The sequence below is a fragment of the Patagioenas fasciata genome, chromosome 1 (assembly GCF_037038585.1).
Source record: "Patagioenas fasciata isolate bPatFas1 chromosome 1, bPatFas1.hap1, whole genome shotgun sequence".
Classification (NCBI taxonomy): domain Eukaryota; kingdom Metazoa; phylum Chordata; class Aves; order Columbiformes; family Columbidae; genus Patagioenas; species Patagioenas fasciata.
Window position 1 is genome coordinate 131,216,404 of NC_092520.1, and position 22,605 is coordinate 131,239,008.

At 43.7% G+C, this 22,605-nt stretch overlaps 2 protein-coding genes across 2 annotated transcripts; both read right to left on the reverse strand.

Annotated features, from left to right (window-relative positions):
- Nucleotides 1-1,239: 1,239 nt before the first annotated feature.
- LOC136107178 (gamma-aminobutyric acid receptor-associated protein-like 1) lies at nt 1,240-10,522 on the reverse strand. Its single transcript, XM_065848045.2, has 4 exons — nt 10,135-10,522; nt 6,344-6,422; nt 5,256-5,374; nt 1,240-3,836 (listed from the first exon to the last, which is right to left on the reverse strand). Exons 1-4 carry the CDS (start codon nt 10,222-10,224, stop codon nt 3,771-3,773), a joined length of 354 nt encoding a protein of 117 aa, XP_065704117.1. The 5' UTR covers nt 10,225-10,522; the 3' UTR covers nt 1,240-3,770.
- A 5,641-nt stretch (nt 10,523-16,163) lies between these two features.
- Nucleotides 16,164-21,836, reverse strand: TMEM52B (transmembrane protein 52B). The gene is made up of 5 exons (XM_065841252.2): nt 21,389-21,836; nt 20,742-20,785; nt 19,769-19,807; nt 18,681-18,847; nt 16,164-18,231 (listed from the first exon to the last, which is right to left on the reverse strand). Exons 1-5 carry the CDS (start codon nt 21,419-21,421, stop codon nt 17,981-17,983), a joined length of 534 nt encoding a protein of 177 aa, XP_065697324.2. The 5' UTR covers nt 21,422-21,836; the 3' UTR covers nt 16,164-17,980.
- Between the last annotated feature and the right edge of the window lie 769 nt (nt 21,837-22,605).

A 22,605-nucleotide genomic window follows, 5' to 3' on the forward strand; every position in this document is an offset into this window, starting at 1 on the left:
TTAGTGCCACAATTCTTGACTTCAGCGCTCTGTGCAACTCTCTCACTCAGTGTGTGGCAGGGGGACAGCTGACGGTCGCCCCTCCACAGCATTGGCATGGTCCTTTTCCGCTGCTCTGGCCAGTGGCACCTGCACAAAATTGCAGGTGACGAGAAGGTAGAAGAAGTGGCATATCTCTTGCTGCTTCCCCAGATGACAGCACATGTCCCTTTCCTCTCTGTGTGCTGACAGTACCTGATGCGGAGTTACGGCACTGAGCAAATGGTGGCTGCTGGTCTCGCCAGCTCCCAACAGGACTCCTTCCCTCTCAGCGCACAAATATCCACAAGGACAAGCAGCCTAGATCTGTCACCACTGCAGACTTACTTTTCAATGAGCCACAGATTCCCTTATCTTTGCTTTTCCTATCTTTAGAGGGCATCCCAGGACCCCTCTCATGCCCTCTGCCCACAGGAGTCCCACCTCAGCCCTCACTGTCATGAGACAGTGAGGACTGGTGGCTCCCTGAGGGACAATGGCCCACAGGGAACCACAGGACTCATCCTACAGGACCCGATGTGGGAGCTGGAAAGGCCCAGGGATGGTGGCCAGATCCAAACACAAGCCCTGACCACAAGGCTCATCATGGTGATAAGGCAGGTCAAGACAGGAATCCCACCTGCAGGCTGGGGTCAGGATCAGACCCAGGCCCATACCTGGCGATGGCAGGGCTTTGGAGACAGGGATGGGCCAAGGCTGGGCCCTGTGGGCCTGGCTTGTCCAGGGCCTAGGGCTGGGCAGGGCTGTGGGATACTGGCATCACCACCCTGCTACGGCATCGTCGGGGCTGACAGCATCACGTGGTCCTGGGCCATGGGCAGGGTGACAGGTGACCCTGGGGGCCTAGCAGGGACAGTCAGGGCTGGTGGTGCCCTTGGGACCCTGTCAACTCGCCAGGACTGTTCAGGACCTTAAAATGGCAGAGAATGTCTCAGTGCATCCACTACACTTAAGACCTTCTCATGTCATCTAGGTCTAATTAAAGTGCACATTGGTGGCACAGAAACACATGGCCAAGTGTGTGCATGTGACAACATAACTAAAAAAAGAAGAGATGTGGCTTGTCCTGGTAGACAGGACAGAGGAAATTTGGGGTTCTGGGAAAAAGTAACAGCAAAAAGTTCTGACAAAGCTGGTCCCCTATTTATAAGCACACATGTGGAGACAAATGATGCAGTCACACATTTCGGACCAAGCCTGTGATTTTCAAATGCATCTTTATTGATTGGTTGTTTTAGCTCAAGTAGTATGAACTTTATTTTACAAGAACCTGCAGCTAACCAACACAAAAAATAATTACCATCATTACCTCATACAATATCAGACTAGCGCAAAAACAGAAGTAAATGCCACAATCCAGTTAAAAGAACGGTAAAATAACTAAATTAAACTGTAACTCTACATGTAACAAACAGCTGATATTAGTCCCACATATGTCACTTATAAACCCAGCAGGGGGAGGGGAGGTCTGAGCACAAAATCGAGCACCCTAGATGCCAACTATCTTGTATTTTACTCTACAAAGCCTCCTGTGTCTGTTCTCTGCTTCAGAACATTCAGAGCTTCCTAAAACAAGACACTGATGCAAAATTGCACCCAACAATGGCAGAAGAGCCTGGTAATTGGAGGAGAGTGGGCCAAAAAGAGAGGACGGAACACTGAAGACAGATACTGAAGTTACCTAAGTTGGCAGTAGGTATAACTCATCCAAATGCATTTATTCCGGATAAACACATGATGGAACAACAAACCTGAAGTTCAGGATGAAAAACTGGGGAATACTAACCTAACCATTTCATCCTTTGTTCCCTCACTTTCTGTCTGCCCATTGCAACTACCCTGTCTAAATCCTTTGCAGTTCCTCCCTTCTCTCCTGCTACTTCACATACCACATGGGCAGTGATCCTCCTGCCCCTCTAAGCTGCCTTCCCTGACCTTCGCACAGTTCTGCCAGTGACTCCCACTTCACACTTCCTAGCCTGCTCCTTTACTCTGTGTACCTCCATGGAACAACAGGCTGAGAAGGCTGAAACCTGATTTCCTCCCTCCCACAAGCAGAAGAGCACTCATTTTGATTTCTCACTCCTGAGGAATGCAGAGAATTGATATCTAACTTCACATAAATAGAGCAAACACCTTCAGGTTACTTTGGAATCTGCCTGTCTTCTTCAACCTTCTTCTCCTTTCCTCCCTCTTGGTCCCTCTCTTAAATGTAGGAATGTTTACAGTATCTCGGGTCCAGTTCTCTGATTTTTAGATAAAACCCCAGAATTTTCCTGAAAGTCAGCTCACTCCCCAAACTCCATCCCTTCATCAGAGTTATGGCAGCTATGGGAAAATCTGCTCTTTGTGCCACTGGGAAGAAACTGCTTTGGCATGACAGCATAAGGCTTGCACGGGACAGCATGTATCTGGCACCTTTCTAAGAAAAACACTGGCTTAAAATAAAATAACTTAAAACAAAATTTATAGAGAATCCATTCCCCTTCCCCTTCAAGTCTAAAAGCACTTCTCTTGTGGCAAAGGGTGGCACTGTTGTCCAATCACAAAAAGCCAGCAAGACACACATGGAGAGACTGATTTCTTCCGCTTGTGCATGTAGTGCAAGGGCTGTACAGGGATGAGACATGGAAGGGAAGACTAAACCCACAGGACTTCCACCATTTTCAAATCTGCAGAAGACTGATACAAGGACAACACTGATAGATAATTTTCTGTGTTCAGGAATAACAAGACCATTAGTAGTTAGTTGCTTTAATGCACAGCAAGGGAGACTAAAGTTAATTAGCAAGAAAAGCTCTCACTTGTAGGCTAGGTAGGAACTGAACAGACAACCTTGGCAGCTTCCACGATCTGCGTCTGTGGAGTTTACTATGAACAAGTTAGATGAGCAGCCATGTTTGGTATACTCAGTCCTGTCTCAGATCTGGAGTGGGTTAATCATTTTCTTGAAGTCCTTTCTAGCCCTGTGCTTAGGAGTTTATCAGTTGGCTTCACTGAAAAGAATAAAAGGGTTGTCTCAAATTTTTCTGTCCAGCACTTGCAATTAAAGCAAGAAAGGAAAAAAAAAAATAAGGTCCTTCCTTCTTTTCCCCAACCTTCGCATCTCATTGCTGTTGAGTGCCCAGGCCTTAGAAGTAGCCCTTCTAATACTGATGGAAGTGATGGGAAACAATACTCTTGGAAAGCTTCACAGCTAGCAGCTGGAGTGAGGACTGACAGCCTTCTGTGGGCAGAGTGAAGTATTTCACAGCTCACTGAATGCTCACAGGAGTGCAGCCCGTGCGAATAGGCAAGGCATGACAAAGGTCAGTGTACAATACATGGCATGCCTTCTTCATCCAATGAAAGAGTTATAGAAAAATGGCCATCCTGCCCAGTCACTCTCCTGGAGCTCCACCACACTGGCTTGTCTAGTAGACTCCAGCACTGGCTAACTACTACCAGCTGTGTCAAGAGAACTACAGACAGTGGAGTCTCTCCATCCCTCAGCACAGAACCCTTCGTTAGCCTTTCAGTTCACCCTTTCACACACTGGCCCCCTACCCTCCCTCCCCTCAATTTAAAAAATAATGATTATAATTAATGCATGGAAGATGATGGCATTGTGCATGTGGTTCACTCCCAGTAGTCTTCCCTTCTTCTCAGGCATCCTCCTTCCTCCTCTTCAACACTCCCCCCCCAATCCATTCCATCAGTCCATCTCGCCTGCATGCCTGAGGGGCTGGTGCTCACTTGCCATAGACGCTCTCATCACTGTAGGCCACATAGAGAAAATAGTCCTCCTCATGGTTATCCTGCAAGGAGAGAAAGGGAGAAAGAAACAAACCAAAGTCCTGTAACTCATTACATGTGAAAAAGCCCAAACAAGAGATTATTTTAACAACAAGAGGGCATGACCTCTCTTTCTCCCCCTGTACATCAAAGGCTTCACTTCCTCATACCAAAGAGAGCATATAGCAACCCCTTCTCTCTGGCCATGGCTCTACCGCTAAGCTCAAGCAAATCACATTTCTGGACAGAATGAATTTACTTTAAGATCCACAACCTGAGGGTACTGCAAATGTGCAACAGAAACAGCTCTGACTGTTGCAGGATGTGCAGCAGAATCTCAGTGCTGGTAAGGCCTTAAGATTGAGAGGAGAGACTTGGAAAGCTTTAACAGGTCAAAAATCACCTCTAGATACTTCAGTATTTGGTAAATGTGGTTATATTTGTTGTTTTTTAGAACACTTTGACAAGTGGCTATATTTCTAGTCCTGTTTTTATATATGAGTAGTAAAGCTGAGATGACACTGATGACACTGACACAAGAAGTCTGCAGAGTGCCAGGAAGAGAGTTCTGATTTCAGCTCTGGACAGTCAGACATACCTTCCTGCAACATGTCCAGATTTGCAAAGCTCCCTGCATGTGTTAATCTTATGTTATCTTAATCAGTCCACATACAAAGTGTCCAGTTATTGTCAAAAAGGGACAGGTCAAATAAGGCTCACAGAACCATACTGGAGCTCTCCTGTTAAAACACACAAACACAGTACAAGGAGAAACCACTGCAAACCACCCATGATATAATGGCTATGTAATTGAGGAATGTTCCTCTGATGGGCACAATATGTCTTTAAAGTCAATCAAATAACACTGCTCAGTAAAAATGGGGGGCAGCAATGTTCACAGTGTCCTACAAGAGACTCACATATACAATACAAGCTATGAAAAAGTAATTTTCAACAAAGAATAAGTGTTCCTTGATGAGGTATGTATACACAGACGGTTGCCCAGTGATACTGTGTTCTTTTACTGGCTAAAAAGAAATTGCTTCTGTATAAACAGGAAGGCTAGTGTGCATGCTACACCCTCCACCCCAGACACAATATTTTGTCTGAAATATAAGTAGTTTATTTCAATACTTTGTTAAAGATTGTTGGACCAACTTATCACTGCTGCATCAACTATTTCCCACCTGATAGAACAACTCTTTCATGTAGCAAACAAATAATTAAAACGATGAGGCTCCCCAGGCTCCTCTTTATAACTGCAGGATGGAACTTCCCTAAACAGATGATGTGATATAGCCCAGGCCAAGAGGGTCCATGTTCAGATATCTTTGACCAAGCTGCATCCACTGTCAGTGTAGTAGTGCTCAGTTGTCCTTCAGTGAGGATATCCATCCTTCTGGGCACTCCAACAAAAGGAGAACAAGATGGGGCAGGCTTACCTCATACAGCTGGCCCATGGTAGCACTGGTGGGAGGGATGGTATTATTGACAAAGAAGAAAAGCGCATCTTCTGGCCTCAGGTGGATCCGCTTTCGGATTAAGAAGTAGAATTGGCCAACTGAAGAGGAACAGAGAAGAATGCCTTAGATGCAGAAAGAATGTGTTGTTGGGGGTTTTTGTTTGTTTGTTTTTACCGTTGTTTTTTTTGATGGTGGAAGTCACATTCTGTGTGTAAAAAGTAGGGGAAAATGAACAATGTGGGAAACAGAGCAGTAACTTCACTATTGCAACCATATTAGCACCTATTGCCCTCAGAGCTGGCAGTTTCTCAGGTACATGCCTCAGGCCCTGTACACTCTAGATCCAAACTCCACCTGCTATGGTATGAAATGCTCTACTGCAGGGACTGGTGGGAAGACCTCTAACTAGCTTAACCTTTACATCCTATTGATCCAAAACACCTTAGAGAATTTAGCCTTGGCGCAAATGGTCATACCATTCTGGAAAACAAATCCCTCAGTAGTTGCTTGAGCTATGTTGCACAAGAACGCATTCTGCAAGCCATTACATACTGCAAGAAAAAGAAATGCTGTTCCTTTAACTCATTCATGTTCTCAAATGAAAACAAAGGTAAACACAGACAAAAATGGCCATGACCATTCAGAAAAGGAACTTTGTAGCCATGACTCCAAACAAAGGGGTAGAAAACAATGGGACTATTTTAAGCACCTGTCTCTTCCTGCAACAAGGTTACAGCCTCTGGCAACTCTGCAGCTAGGTTATCATTGACTGATGATTGTGCTACTGCCTATGATACACAATTCAGTAATTTTCATCATGGGTAGAAGTCAGCTGTGACACATGCATGTTAGTTAAGCCAGTGGTATGCCTCAGAAGATCTCAGAGAATGCTGCACGTAGTAATCCAGGCTGTAAAGTATGTAAATATAAGAAGGACAGCCAGGTAAACTGGGGCAATGACAAGATGTTGAGCCTGCCTGGAAATTTTCCTCATGCTGATCAGAGAGAAAAGCACTTCTCAGATGTTCTCACTGAAAATCAGGAAGAAAGGAGGTAGACTTAGTTACCTGTGAGGTCAGAAGGCACAAGATACTTCCTTTTATCTAGATCAGGTACTCTGGCTTTTGGTGCTTTTTCCACAATTACCTGGAGAGAGTAAGAAAAAGCAAGAAATGACCCATGAGTATCATAAAATGAAATGGACCAAAAAGCATCAGTAGAAAAAGATATTCTCCTTCAAATTAGAAATGTATTTATGTTATAACAAATACCTGACATTAAAGAACAGGTAGGTGAGAAGACGACTTAAAATCAGTGGCAATAGCTGTGCTGGGAGCCTAAGACTGCAGCAGTAAGCACAGTGAGTGAAACATGGAGACTGGAACAGACATAAAAATAAACCATAATAGCCAAGGAAAAAAAAATCAGGTCACCTTGATGGTACCCGCACAAGTTAATTTTGTATAAAGGAGCTGCCAGGAGTCTAATACATCAACACAAGAAGTATTATAAGGAAGCTGAACTGTTTCCAGGTTACAATTTTAAACTACCTAGCACAAAATCAGCCCTACACCCAGTAGTCCCACATCCTAATTTCTGCATTCATCAATAGCAAGTGCTCTAGAATGAAGGAAATAATTTAAAAGGAACTACAGCTCATTGGGGAATGTTTTCTTGTTGTTGTTGGTTTTTTGATTTGGTTTGGTTTGGTTTTTAACCCCAATTCTTCAGTAGCTACCTTTTACTTTGAAATTCATATCCCGTGAGTTTATTTTCCCTACTTCATATACTTATGGACACTTCCTTATTCATATAAATATCTAATAATTTTAAAACAGGCTACCATCTGGCTAACTGGAACCACAGACAGCTTTGACAGAAAACAGTAATTCTCATTATATTCTAATGTTGCTATGACAGAAAAATATGAAGCTCAGCACCTTTAAGGTCAAACAGACTAAGGGATCTTCTGCCACAGGAATTTTCTTTTTACCAGAGTTAGGCAAAATGTTTACCTCAGAAGCAGGAAGTATTCCAAAACGACCTGAGTGACTTCCATGAAAATCCTTGAAAACCTTTCCAAATGCTGGAGGTATGTTTCCACGGAACTACTGGGTTCATGCAGGAAAAAAATGAAGGCAGTTTTTCGTTTGGTTGGTTGGTTTTGTCATAGGCATTTTTGAACTGCTAAGAGTTATATTCCATAATTCAATCTGTGTGGTTTGCTATCCTGCAGAAGCCATTTTGACCATCTAAACAAGAAGCTGGAGCTTCTGAACCTCAAGTTTTTAATTCCATTAGACCCTATAATTAAAATACTCCATGTGAGACATGGCTGGACTAATTTCTAAGGGTCCACGCATCCCTTAGCTCTTTGGCAACCCAAAGCACCAACTGTATCTGTTGTGTAACAGAAAAGGCTGACCGGCTGTGGATTAAGCCTTCTCTGGAAGCAAAATGGTGTTGTCACATCATTGAGACACTGTTCCAGAGAAAAAACGTAAAGATGATGATCTTCATGTATTTAGTCTGGGCAAAGTACACAACTCCTTCTAGACCCAAGTACCTGCAAAGCACATCACACCACAGAGGTGCTAGCTTGGACATCTCTCCACTATGATCCAGATGCTGCCAACACAGCCAAACCCCCTGAAAATTCTACATTTGTTTTTAAAATAGAAACATGGCCACATCTGCTACTTCAACAACTGCAAGTATCTCAATTAGTACAAGACTCCTTCAGGCAGTTTGTGGTAGGACATGCATTTCCATACAAGATGCAGCTGGTAAGTGCTGGTGAAGGAAGGACAGTTCCACAATCTCATTGAACAGGTGCAGGCTGAACAGCAACAGCATTTTGCACATTTTTTTTACCTCTGCAACCAACAAGGCAATATCTAACACAATAAACTGAAGTGGAGAGAAACCTTTAGTTCTTGCCTCCAATTTCAAAAACTACTGACAAGCAGAACTGCTAGCTAGCAGCACTAATGTGACCACTCTGACTCAAAAGGGTGGTTTGTAGTGTGGTCATTAGCTAATAAAGAAGTCATGCCTATGAGGAAGAGGTGAGAGTGCTGGGGCTTCTAAGACCCTAGGAAAAATTTATATCAGATCATCACTGAGTTTAAGAGAGATGTCCTTCTTGCAAAGAGGCAGAGATGGAATGGAGGTATCCTGCTAATCTGACTATCAACTGTAGTCAGTTTGCCTGATAACACAGGTATCTCTTCTGAAGCACTAAATCCTTCACACACAGAAACAAATTCACTAAGAAAATCCACAGGGCAGAAACAGTCTGTATGTCTGTGGTTGCTGGGTGGCGACTGTGGTAATGTGGGACTGTGCCAACAGTATAATCTCAGCAAAATGCTGAGATGTACCAGGGCACTGCAGTGTAGGCAGCCAAATGGACGTCATCTTCAAGCATCTTGCTGTCGGGAAGGGCAGACAGAAGTGATGCAAAGAACAGTTGTATACTGCATTCATTTGCTCCGTATGCAGCTCTGACAAGATGCTACCTCCGACAATTCACATCTGGGCCTTGCCATGTGCCATTTTCATTTATCTTTAACTACAGCACATCTTTCTATTTTGGTCCTGGCTTTCCCCATAAAGATCTGTTGATGCTCCTCTATCTTGACTTCTCTCTTGCCAGACCGGGACTGGTCCCAGGCTCTCCCAGCTCTCCCAGACACATCTATCATGATCTGCTGTACAATCTGTCATACTAATCCTCAGTTTACAGCTTGTCTCACTCCTGACCTACAGAGCCCTCTGACGTCCTCATCTTAAAACAGAGAACCGCACACACTTCACCACGGACTCACTGCATGTTCAACCTGCTGTGCTATGCCAGGGGTCCCAAAAACAGTTAGGACAAGTGCACCTGAATACTGTCTCCCAAAAACATTTTTCAAGTCCAGTTGAGGGTCACTCCCAAGATCAAATATGGTGCTAACCTGCAGAGAAAACAAGTAGTGCTAACTGTTCCCCCTTGTCCTTAGATTTACAGGGTAGTGAAAGTTCTTTTGCATTCAGTACCCCTGGGCAGCAAATCTAGGACAGACCTCTCCAGTGGGGGTGGAAAGAAAGAACATTTGCAAAACATTCATTAAAAAAAAGGAACAATAAAATAAATCACAATTAATTTGATTTGACATTTCTTTTTTTTTTTTTTTTTAATGACTAGTAGTAATTATAAAGCTAGAAGTTTTCCACAGGCACTCTGAAGAGACCTAAGGATGAGGAAGCGAAGTTGAGAGAGATGACCTTGTTTTTCAAGTCACGTTTTTTCCACAGGATGATTAAACAGGAGGGAAGAAAGCCTGAGAAGTATCATTTTTCTCTCATGCAAAGGAAAAGAACAGAGCAAGATTGCATCAAAAAGACAGGCCAAAAAAAAAAGGTAAAATAAAAATAATGGGAAAGTATCAGGTGACATGGATACAGACCTTGTTTTCTATGAGGAGTACCCGGTTAACTCACTCATTGTTCTCCTCCATTTTTGCAGAGCTAATGGTAAGCTCCTTCCCCACCCCCCAACCCCACGCACGCAGGCTGCCAGAAAAAGATCAGCAGCATTCTCGCTGTCGAGTTACTGCGGATCCCAGAAAAAAAGGATGTACACCCCGCACCCACCCGCCGATACAGACCTTCGTACATAACAAAACAGCCATTGCTTTGCACTAAAGAGAACAGCAGCCAGGAATCAGAATCACAACATCAAGGATAACAAACATCGTTAATAATTCAATTTCTTTGGCCTTGACAGAATATAAAGAAAGAAGCAGGCGACAGCCGCCAAAGAAAAACAAAGGCGGCGATCTCCCCCGCTGCCCTCGTAGCCCACACTCACAGGGACTCTGTCGGGATATTTCTTCCTGATTTTCTCCCCTTCTTTTTTCCTGTACTCGAACGGGTGGTCTTCCTTGTACTGGAACTTCATGCTGCCGGGCTGTCACCTCCCCTACCGAGGGCTGTCGCCGGGCTGTGTCCCCTACGGCCGGGTACTCGGCGGACGCCCCCGCAAGCGCAGTGCAATCCCGAGCCGTGCGGCGGGAGCAGACGGAAAATCGGGCGCTGTGACGTCACGGGGAGGCACACACACACTCCCCCACACAAAAACCTCCCCCCGCCGTCACGGTGCCGCCGGGGCGGTGGCTCTAGCTGTCTGCAGGAGGGACTGGGGTCTACATCGCCCGAGAAGGACGAGGAGGGGGGGGAAACGTAAGGGCCCTTCACGCATCGGGGCGGGGGGGCCAGAAGGGGTGTCCCACCTTCCAAGCCCACGCGTGACAGGGGGAGGCGTGGCGCAGGGGGAGAGCGACGAGTGGGGGTGGCGACGAGTGAGGGCGGCGACGCCGCGCCGCGTTCCGCCCCTCCGCCGCGCAAGGTCGCATATTTTTGTGTGTTGATTTATTGCGCGTCAATAAATAACAAAATAAATAAAGATGTAAAAATAATTAGGGTTTTTTTTTTTTTAATAGGGCAGCAAATATACGATTGAGCGACACCGCACCGCCTTCTCCACACCCCCAACCCCAGCATGACTCAGGGTTTATACATACAGCGTCAGCAGGCACATAATCCACCCGGGACTGCGAGGATGGCTGCGTTGCTCCTCCCTCTCTACCGAGCGGAGCAGCGGTATGGGGCGGTGCTCCATGCGTGGGAGCGGGCCTCGGCAAGGGTCCGGGGCTTGGTGTCCACCTGTGAGTCTTGAATGCATCTGCCTCCACATGTCTAAAACGGGGGGTGATGAGCCTAACTTATTCTTTAAGTGGCTGTGAGATGTAAAACAAAAAAAACCCGAGTGCTTTTCATGACCGTCCCTGTCTCTGTTGGATCTGGATTATTCTAACGCCTCGGTTAAACAACAAGGGGCAGAAAGTGTGTCAGACCAGATGCACGTTACAAACAACAGGCAGCTAAAGGGAACTGTCTCCAAACAAGCCAAAATAACCAGACAATTTTAGCCCAGCTACTCAGCTGACACATACTTGGAATGTCTTTGGGTTTTTTTTGATAGGAGTAGTTTGGCTTACAGTTATTTAGTGACCAGCAAAAGAAAAGGTATTAATGAATGGATCAGCATGCTCAAACCAGGACAAAAATAATTGCTGCTACCCTGGGGATAATGAATGGGAGTGTATCAAATAATTATTTCGTTGCATGCTTCATCCAGAGAAGCAGAACTTTTCCAAGGAGGCACTAGTATAGTAGTAGAGGCTGAGTGGGTGACTCTCCAAGGCCACACCAGTGGCAGAGGTGAGAGGACTCAGGTTTCTCAGATCTCACTCAAGCCTGTGCCAGTGTGTTGAGCCAGAATCAACAAGGGTAGGAAAAGACATTGCTGCTGTTTCGGTGGCACTCTGCTTCTACAGTGTGGCTAGAATGGAAAAAATCCAGAAGAGACTGAAGAACAAGAATGATAAAAACAGGATCAGGGCAACATAAAGCCTTGATCTCGTTCTACAAGTACTCATATAAATCCTTTAGGCTGCCCCAAGAAACTCATAGTAGTGGTGGCTTTATCCCTACACAGCAATATGCACACCTAATTTGCCTCCAGGGTGGGACTCATGCCAGCACCAGGTGTAAGAAGGGCATATTGCAAATCACCACAGCAGATCCAGGGTGCTAGCCTGTGCCCTCTGCATTGCAGAGAGCTGTTTGATATACTGGCCACCACCCACCTTTCCACTCAGTAGCACACTGCTTCTTGAACTCAGAGGCCTTGTAGTAATGCTCCCTCTCCAAACCCTGGTGCAACTGTAGTCTCTCATCTTGCATGTATGTAGGAGAGTTATGGAGGAAATACATTTACCTCATTTGAGACATGCTCAGGCGCTGGCAGTACTCAGATATTTTTGCCTGGCACAGAAATGTAAATGGGCATGGGATAGAAATCTCAGCTACACTTACAATGTAGGCATGTACAGCTGAACCTGTCACTTTAAACTGCTTTGTGGTCAGTGGCAATAAATAGGCTTGTCAGGGTAGGATTCTTCTAGCCTGAACCACGACATCTACTTTTGGATGGCCCTAGTGTGCCCCCCAAAACTCTGGCAGGTGCTTTATAGTGTCTAAGCTTTTACTACTCAGTATGGTGTAGTGTGGCATCCTGCACAGCCCAATGGTCAGCTGCAACATGTGCACACCCGAATCTCTTAAGGACAGAGCAGCCCACAGTGGGACTGGCATAGACCAGTATGTCCCAACCTTCACTAGTTCATACGCATAAGGTTTGTGCAGGAAGCATCATCAAGTTGTTTCTGTCTGTCCTAGGATACGTGAACATTTCCCCATGGTTGCAGGTAGTGTCAGAGGATCTCAGAAGGGTGAGTCAGAAGGAAGGCATTATTTTTTGTGTACTGCCATAATGATTAACCTAGACTGAAGGAATCCCAGGGTTCAGACCTGGGGAAAATTCTGGTTTCATGGCATTGCGCCTTTCTATAATACTTGTGTTTGGCCTCCTTGATTCCTAACTGCCTGCAGGATAGCAGTTACTGAAACGTGTTGAAGGTCTGTAGTGATGTAGATGCCTCTTCCTCAAGGACAAAAGAAAGGAAATTTTCTAGGTTGTTTCACCCCACCACTAAGCCATTATGGCAATTTTAATAGACTGATCTCACACTCCTGTTGTCCTGTAAATCAGTGTTTCCATCTCCAGGACTCTACACAAGGCAGATGAGCTGTCATCTGGTTTGAATTTCTGTTGACAAATCAGACAGTAGTTTCAGGGTTCTCCACGGTCTGATCAAAGACATGTCCTGTGAGAGCATTTCTAGGGGACATCTCCTCCCCCAACAAATCCCATGTGAGGATCACAAATCTCCTTACTGAACTCTTCCTGCCCTAATCATGCAGCCCTGGTTGTGCAACCACAAGCCTCACTCCTCCCACTTCAGGCACTGAATTCCCCAGCCCTCTGCTCCAGCTCAATAACAACAATAACGTCACTGGCACAGCAGCAGGCAGGAAGATGATACACACAGAAGCAGCAACAAACAGCTAATCATCTGACTTAGAGTTCCTATTAAAATGTCAACCCAAGGGCATGTGACAAACCCCACATTCTGTGTCCATGTGCTAGAGGGAGAAACTGGAAATGGGGTTGGCTAGTTTTCCTACCCTAGAATGCAAGCACAAGTGTCTCAGAGTGTCAAAACAATATACTGTTTCTCAACTTAGAGTGTCAAAATAGCTCTAAGCATCAAGTGTGTGCAGTTCATGTAGGCAGAGGTTCACTTTAAAAGGGATTCCCCAAGCGTTGCCAGTGCTGTAGCCATAGAAGCAGGAGATAAAAATATTCATACAGAATCTGGGGGCAGGATTTGCAGCCCATGCTCCAGAGGGTCTGCTAGAAGCTCTGCAGTGTGCTACTGTGAAGTGAAGCTAGCTTATGTATACCTACAAAACTGGCTAAAATTCTGTGAATTAGGATAAAAATATCCATTATTTGCCCTATGTTTCTTGGAGATGACATCCAGGTGGATAACTCTTGGGAACCCCCTGGAGCTGCCTATAGCTATAGAGCTACCTACAGGAGTTCAGCTGCCTACTGTTCAGCTGCCTATAGCTCTGGATTCCCTTGGATATTTCTTTTATTAGTACCTGCCCTTGGGTACATATTCCATTTGTACCTCCATAGGCTGACTTTTTTTCTTTTTTTTATTTTTAATATATCTCTAGTGTGGTTCCAGCATATCAAAGTCTCTGTTGTCAGAATACTCCTACTTTGTAGTCTGAATGGTAATTAAAACACAGGGCATACCTGAAGTCCCTTGTGATTCTTCTCTGTTTGATGCCATCCGTGGCACATGGATAGCTCTTCAGTCCTTGCCTGGCAACTTTGCTGCACCACTTGTGACTGGTCACCAGTTTCACTTGACTCTGGATCTATAGCAGCGTCAGAGCCAGTACAGGCACATTGGCCCTGGGTGAGGGCACAAGGTTAGTCACTCCCAGCAAACAGTGGCTAATTGTGTAGTTGTTTTCCTTTCCTCTAGGAAATGGATCTGTATTGTTTATGTTGAACTGCCGTCTCACTGCTCTATTTTCTACAGCTTACTTTTTACAAAAAAAGCTGCTCATTTCTCCCAGACTGATTGTCTGGCACAGCCTCAGCTGAAGTTGCTTAAATGCATACAAATGATGTTATGAGGAGATTAGGGAAAATACTTTGATGAAAAGCAGCAGTATGGGGCAAAACTCCAGATGTGAATAACACAAGTCTGAGATCCCTTTGTTATGGTCAAGGGTTTGGAGTGGCCTGTTGGGGCTGGGTATCATTACTTACGGTGCTGTGAAAACAAAGGAGTAACAACAGTGGGGCCAGTGTGGTGTTTCTCAAGACCAGTCTTTCTCAAGTACCACATGTTCTAGGGGAACCTAAGGCTGGCATGGACAACTCCTTTGCGGTACCTGGTGTTGGTGTACTCTTGTTTTTCCTCGTGTGTTTCCAGCCCAAATACCTAAAGGTAGCCAGTGGAGGCCGACTGCTCTTTGTCCTTTGATATCACTTGTCCTATGCTTGCTTGGGTCCTACCCATTTCCCATTGTTTGGTCAAGGGTTGAGCAGAAGCTGAGCCAAGGGTCAGTGACTTGGTTATGATATAGTTACCTTCAGTACTTTGTGCACTGTTTTCCTCATCTACAGATGGAATACTAAGGCTTGTCTGATGAATAGGTAGTATGACAACATGGCTGAAGTCTGTAAAATGCCTGGGGATCTTTGGATGCAGATACTTAATTATTCATAACTAAAGAGAAAAACTTTTGATGGTATTCTTTCCCTTGTTGTGCAGGATATCAGAGTGCTCTGCAGAACATAGGTACTCCACTGCAGCTAACTTGCCATCAGTGATGGTACACAGCACCTGAACTGACCCTAAAATTATTTAATGATTAACAGAAACATCTCTTTTATTTTCTAATGTATGATTTTCTGTATTTGTGAGCAATTCATGTCCCTGTTGCTCTTAAGCATGGGCAAAACAGTTGCTACTTGGATATTTGTTTAAATATTGCATGAAAGTATCCATTATTTCTGTTTAATAATACTTAATGTTTAATTTTCAATCTGAAAGCATAAAAGATTTCAAAGTGCTTACTGGCTGATGTAACACAATACACAATGTGTATTCAATGTCCAGACTCAACAGCAAGATGGAACCACCGCTCATGGAGTAAAAAAAAACCCTAGCTAAATAACAGTAAATTGCAGTACCAAGTAGCAGTTTATCCCCATAAATAAGTAAACTTGCTATATTTTTATGGGGTGTAGTCCTGCTTTTTCACAAAGTAATGTCATCTTTACTGACTTTGTCCTTATTTTTGAATTGTTTGTGGAGACAGAATGTCTTCGAATCATAACAGATCTGAGGGCGAGAGTGAAGTGTTTCCAGTACTGACACCTGGTCTTTGCTTTTGTACACAGCATTCTAGGCTAAATAGAGTGTCTGTAGCTTTACAGACAGGTTTCTGTTTACTTGCTCATTTTAATCTGGTGCTTTATCATGTCCTGTGGTTTCCAAATGCTCATCTGAAGTCAGTTTAGTATGAAACAATACCTGAGCAAGTGAAGTTATACCTAGAATTATTGTCACTTGAAGTATTTTGGATGTCTTGCCAGTAAAAAAAAAAAAATATATTTGAGGGTACCTACTCTAGCACCTAACAACTAAGAGACAGACAAGCAAAGAAGCATGTGAGGAGACAGGAAGGAACAGGAGTGATAAACAACACTGGCTCTGGTCAAGGGAAATACGCTGAAATCGGCACATAATACCCAGCTCTGAGTACAAGGGACCTGTAACTTTTCCCCTTGAAACTGAGAGAAGAGGCAGCAGAGGTGACTTGATGCAGAGGAGGGGAAACTAAGAATTTTAAAACTTCCTTTTTTATTTTGTCTTAGGAAAAAAAAAGAACACGGTATGATTATTATTGCAAATTATTAACAATGATGCATTCCTGTTGTTGCTGCCCTGTGGGGCAGGGCTGCCCTCTTGTGTGACAAGTACGCACAGCTTGGGACTCAATGGCAGGAGGAGAGGGGTGGAGGTGGCAGAGGAATGGTATGTTCCCACTGAAATTACTGAAGTCTTCCAGGAAATTTAGGGGCTTGATAGTGTTTGATGCATGTTCAGCAAACCCAAATGTCTCTGCTTGCTTTGGGCTTTTACTGTGGTATAGACAAGAGCCTTCTAGGAAATGTGCTGCAGCTTGATGGAGAAGTCAGGCTTGAACTGGACTTCAGAGATCACCTGATGAAACAGGTCTCTAGTAGATGTTCTACAAACAGCTGTTATTATTATTTCAAGTGTGCTGTATAGCAGAAGACACATAACATCATCTGTCATTTATTTATTCCATTCCAGTTTATTCACTCATTAATGGTACAGTTAGGTACCATTGGCAATTCAGGAAGAAGCTTGTGAACTAGGAAATCAAGACCCTCATTAAATTCCCTTGGATACAAAATTCCTGTGACTGGACAAGGTCTGGGACACCATCAAAGGTATTTTTTTTATTCACTTCTGCTTTATGCTATCCCTAAACCTGTCTTCTCAGTCTTCTCTAAAATTTCCCATGGCTGTAATCTCAACAGCAGATACGTTCCTTAACATATTTGGGGACTTGGTCCTTATTCCCCTTATCCACAGAACAACCATATTTTCAGTATTTCCACAGGAGCACTGTGAAGATCAGCATATTAAGGGCACTGAGAATTTGGGTACTGCAGTAGGAAGGGCCATGCAGGCACTTCAAAAACATGTGATATTGGTGACCTGTGCATTCACGTCAGCATTAACACATACATGCAATTCATTCATGACTGCTTAAATTTTTGATATTGGATGTCTTTCTGCTTTAATGTTTTCAGTTGCTGAACCTGAGGTAGAGACAATACTGATGTCATTCAACAGTCACCTTCTCATGAGTATTTAGTCCAAGAAAATATTTTACAGATGGTCCATAGCTGTGTTCATCCAAACAGCTTGGTTAATATTTCTCGATGATTCAACGTACTTGTACCAATCAGGAAAGACTCACAAACTATTTCTATATGAGAAATGGCTTAAAAATTTTAAATGGTCTTATTTAATTTAATCTGCTTTTGACAGCGACATCAGGAATAATAAATGACACAATATGAATGTAACTAAGATACAATTGAACTTTACTTCAGGGCTAGTATTCCTCCTTCTCCCCTTGTTTGATCTCTTATCGCACATATATTTTTTAATTAAAATATATGACCTTGTAACTGCTAATTCAGAATTGCTACATGTTATATTCAGAACCTGTTCATTCTATATATCTTGTAGTGTATTTAGGGCACTATACTGCACATGCTACCAAATGTATGCTATCTTTTGTTTGCATGCAGATTGTGTAATTTCCCTGCAGGTCACTGGCCTGCAAAGTGGCTCAGCACCTTGATCTTGCTGCCTACTTTTTTGTGCAAAGGGTGATACTAGTGATGTGCGTGCGTGTGTGTAATAAATGGACATGGGAAAGGCCAATTGTTAATTGTCTCAAGGAGGTGTCAAAATATGCTGGATCTGAAACTAACTTAGTCTCTTTTTCCTTTTCTCATTAGACTAAGCAGGTTAATCTGGTATTCCTAACCCTGCTCAGAATTAGCCTCTGCATATAAGTGTTCTGTATTTGTCATTCAGCAAAAAACAGCACTAGTGTCCTGGGAGGTCTGGTTGGGCATCCTTGCCCTCAGCAGACGCCTGCAGTTTTTCCTCCGGCACCGGGTCCAGGTCTGGCACTTTCTGCCCTGCCTTGGCGACTGTGAATCGGCTCATGCGCAGAGCTTCTTCATAGATCGGAGGAGTGTCTGATGTTGAGAGCGTCGCTGTTCCCTGCACAGCGTTGTGGGAGTGTGCCACTGCTAATATCCTCCTGGCAGCAGGCCCAAATACAGAATGGAGAGCTGGAAGGGAGGAGAGAAAAGCTGTTCGCCTCATCCTGGAAGCACCAGGTGGTAAGAGGAGGACAAGTATATCTGCAGCCCTCAGGGCTTTTTCTCCCCACACCCTGAATATTTTCCTTTTCCTGCCCCTCCATCCTTCACTACAAGGGGGGAGTGTTGAAACCTCATCAGAAACATCCCACAGTTATTCCTTCCTCAAATGCCACCAAGGCCCGTAGCTGTCCTAATTCCACCCAAACATGTCTTACAGCTGATTCACCATCTGGCTGCATTTGCTATGTGAAACCTGGTGAGCACTTTACCTTCTACTATGTACAGAAGCTCTTTTCCCTGCATCCTGCCACGAACTTCCTTCTGCCAGCCTTGGGGTGCCACGATCTGGGCTTTTTACAGTGCAGCCCCTCACGTCACGCTGTACTGAAGTCCCCAGCCTGTCAAAGCCAACTCACAGGTAATGGTGCTCTGGAGGGTGTTGTCATGATCAAAAGCAATGACGGTGACCTCGTAGGGTTGAGGTCCCGATTCCTCCCCTGTCTGACGGCAATGAAAACAGCATCTCACACAGATGGAAACCAAGCCACATAGGAGCAGTAGCCCACCAATCACCACCACCACCCTGGAAATGGAGAGGATTACATTAGGACTGTAAGACTATGTTTGCAGGAGACCTTTAAGGTCTCACCCTGCTTGAAGTAGGTCTAATCTTAAAGACAGGCATGGTCATTTGGAGCCTTGTCCAGCAGTTTGAAGAGTCTTCAGAGATGGAGATCCCATGTACCCTCTGGGCACCCGTTCCAGTGCTGCATCACCCTTGGGGGAAGCATTTTTATCTTCTGTCCAATCAGAATTTCCCTGGATGCAGCTTGGCCAGTCACCTCATCTACTTCTGCAGGGCACCTCTGATAAGACTCTGTCTTCTCTGTAGATCCGATTTAGGGAGTGGAAAACTGCAATTAGGTTGCCCTCTTAGCCTCCTCCAGGCTGAACAAACCTGCTCCTTTCAGCCCTTCCACATACATCACATCTTCTGGACCCCTGACCATAATGGCTGTCTAGTGAACTTGCTCCATTTATCAGACCAAGACTGGAATAAGACTAGACTACATATTCCAGATGTGACCTCATGAGTGATAAGCACAGACGAAAAATCATATCTCTCAGTCTACTGGCTATACTCTTATTAATGCAGTCTCATAGATGTCCAACTACTATCAACCTTTTTCATTTTGTTCTGTTGAGAATTACTAAGGAATCAGACTGAAATTACTTTAAAACGGGCATGTTCTGCCACAAATGCTTTATTAATACTTTTCACCTGACTAAATTAATATTTGTAATAAAAAAGGAGGCTGGCAAGTCAACATTCGTTAAAGATTACGTGATAGTGAAGGGGTTGCCTTGCTAATGTAGATAATTAGAGTGTCCCAAGGGAAAGTGGAGGTGGCATCACACTGGAGTGGGTCACATTTAATGCCACTGTTTGCTACTGGAATTGTCCAGTGATGCAGCTATTTAAAGTAAACATATGTCATCTTACCAGATATACCACAAGCCGTCCCACTCTGTACCTGAGCAGCTGAGGAGAAGAGGGTACAACACACAGTTAACCACAGAACGCCAAGTAAACAGGAAGATCCCTACTGCATGCTCTTCCAGTTCCCATCACACTCCTCATTTACATTTCAGCTTCTAAATGGCACAATGATGAGAAACTCATCATGCTTCTTGGAGGAGACAGTTGTCCAACTTCATCAGTCTCCCTGTTAGGTGAGTTTGCCCTCTCTTTGGCTTGATCTCTTTATTGTTTCCCTGATATTTGTGACAGCTCAGTTCTGTTTGTAAACCTTAGGGATCTGCATCATGTTATAATTTCTGAATTTCCCTTCTTTTATATATTTTTTTCACAATTTAGTCCACCCAACCCTGACTGGGTTTTGTTTGTTTGTTGTTTTGTTTTTCTTTCTGACATTCTCTTTGGTTTCCTTCTGGCCCTGTGGATGTATTTTGGATGCTCTGTTGTATGTTTCTTTAGTTTAGCTAGTAAACATGCCTGTGCATTTTTAAAGACATTTTAGTCAAACAAGAATCCTCCTAGACAATTTTTCACATTTGTTTTGTCTTGATTTCTGTTATTCTTATGACATCACCATTCTGTTATTCTTCAAATGACATCACCAAGAGGAATATTCACCAAAAAACTATATTTAAAATCATTTTTCAAGGAAAGGTCAATTAAAAATTTATAATCTTAGTCAATCAAAATTACACCAGAAAGCTCTTAACCATTACGGTTATCCAAATCGGTAGCAGGAACAGTACCACATGATCAGTATGTTGAATAGATATTAAATAATACATTTCACATTCAAAACAATGGAAATTTTATGTGAGTTTTCACTAGTTGCAATTGAAGTAAGATTTTGTGTCAGCCACCATGTTGTAACACTGATGTCTACTGCCTTTGTCCTTCATTGTCTTCTTAAGAGAGTGCGAGATCAAAAAATACTCACAGTTCAGTGTTGAGACAGCCTTCCTCAGCCCTCACCTGGGGGAACTAGAAGGAGAAAACCAGACAAGACACAGGTAGAATGAATTCTTTGTCATAGGCAACTTTCATCTCTGTCACCTAGATTATTACCAGCCTGAATCTCTTACAGTAAGGAGTTATTGTTATGTATCTTCTGTTTTTTCCATCATATATTCTGCTGTAGATTTGAAGTTAGTGTGATACCAACTGCATTGTTTCATATCCTGACTTCCCATTACTATCCTACTTAGCACTGTTCCTAGCGCAGACCCAGACTTACCTTCAACCTCACCAGTTTCCCTTTCCCCACAAAAGCCATGTCATGCTAGATGTAGATCCTTCTCCATGCTCATTTATTAAGAACCTTTAAATGTTGTGCTTTACACTATACCCACAATGACTTGAATTTTGCTTTGTCCTGCCAGCATTCTACCCTTCTCATCCCTTTTCCTTGGTACCTTGACCTCTGTAGCAAGTATTCTTCTCTTCTGTGTGTTTGCCTTTTATATGTTTAGTTCTTTCTAGTATCAGGGAAATTATTGTGATTGTCAATTGCTAATACCTCTCTGTTGTTCCAAGGTAACTCCATAACTGAGCAGAGACCCCATAAAAAGGAATTCTTAGACTTACCCGTAAGAAACACCCTAAAACAAAGCAGATCATGACTCAGCTATGAATCCCAGTTGCGTGGTTCTGTGGCCTCTTGGTGTCTCAAGCTACTTGATATCTCCGTGTCCTTTCTAGTTTCAGTTCATCCTCACCAATCCACTGACCAGGAGAAGGAGTAGATTCCTTGTTGTGCGTTGAATCCAGACTATTCTTCCTCTTTGTGACCTCCTCTGGGCCTATCCTTCTCTGGTCTTCAGGTTTTTGCTTTCTCTCTTTCCCTCTTTGGCAATTTCTGTTTGTTTCTGCCTGTCTCCTTCTGTTATTTTCTTGTCCTGCTTCTCTCCCTGTTTTGAAGGGATCTCTAAAGCTTTCCAGTCAGATCAGGAGAAAAGTGGTGGCTACAAGTTCTTACTTTAGATGTTGTAGTAGTTCAGTGAAGGGCATAATGAGATCTCTGCACACTTGACCCTTCCCTTCTGAGAGCAGAAAGGGTCTCTGAGTTCATTCATTTCCAATTATTCCTCTCCCCGCCTCTACCCTGAGGGGAGTGGGTTGAAGGTCATGTTATTGACCTGTTTAAATGGAGTTCAGCTTCCTCTCCCTCCTCCACTACCATTTCTGCTCCCGCACTCACATTATCTATTGACTATAGCCATATGATCAACATCCAGAGTGTACAAGTGTAGTTATATGTGTATGAATGCAAGATATATACACATATATGCATATGCAACACCTCTCGTATCTCCGATTTTAAGGCTCTGCAATCATTCCGCTTACCTGGTAGTACCCTGCTCTGTCAGTCCTGCAGCTGTCAGTCTGTTCACTCACAGGTACCCCCAGTACTTTGCATCACAGGGCATACATGTTGATTCTCCTATTCTGGATGCTATTTGTTCTACAGGTGGTTAAATTAGTAGGTTCTATTCAATGACCCATTAATTTTCTCTCTCTTGTAGAACTGCTTTAGATTTCTGTTACTGCTTGTAGCTATTCAGAATGTTACATGCATATAATTGTGTTCACCTTCTCTTTGAATAGCTGAGATAATAGAAAAAATGCTCTGCAGTAATGTGTTACTATTTGTGTTTGTGAACCACCTGGGACTGGTGCATAAATATATGTTAAGGGCAGGAGAGCAACTAGAGAAACTTGTTGCCCCATGTTGCAGTCACAATGCATTCACATTAAACTGGTGAATCATTAGCCTTTGTGATGGCTGTTAGAGTTGCAGAGCA

What these genes read in the sequence shown, in the direction of transcription:
- LOC136107178 (XM_065848045.2), bottom strand. Translation starts at nt 10,224, where the DNA reads ATGAAGTTCCAGTACAAGGAAGACCACCCGTTCGAGTACAGGAAAAAA. An exon ending in AATATCCCGACAGAGTCCCT is followed by an intron (nt 6,423 to 10,134) that starts GTGAGTGTGGGC and finishes TACTCTCTCCAG; the next exon opens with GTAATTGTGGAAAAAGCACC. An exon ending in CCATGGGCCAGCTGTATGAG is followed by an intron (nt 3,837 to 5,255) that starts GTAAGCCTGCCC and finishes CTCTCCTTGCAG; the next exon opens with GATAACCATGAGGAGGACTA.
- TMEM52B (XM_065841252.2), bottom strand. Translation starts at nt 21,421, where the DNA reads ATGATCTGCTTTGTTTTAGGGTGTTTCTTACGG. An exon ending in TTTTAGGGTGTTTCTTACGG is followed by an intron (nt 20,786 to 21,388) that starts GTAAGTCTAAGA and finishes TTCTCCTTCTAG; the next exon opens with TTCCCCCAGGTGAGGGCTGA. An exon ending in CCTCCAGAGCACCATTACCT is followed by an intron (nt 18,232 to 18,680) that starts GTGAGTTGGCTT and finishes CCTCCCTTCCAG; the next exon opens with CTCTCCATTCTGTATTTGGG.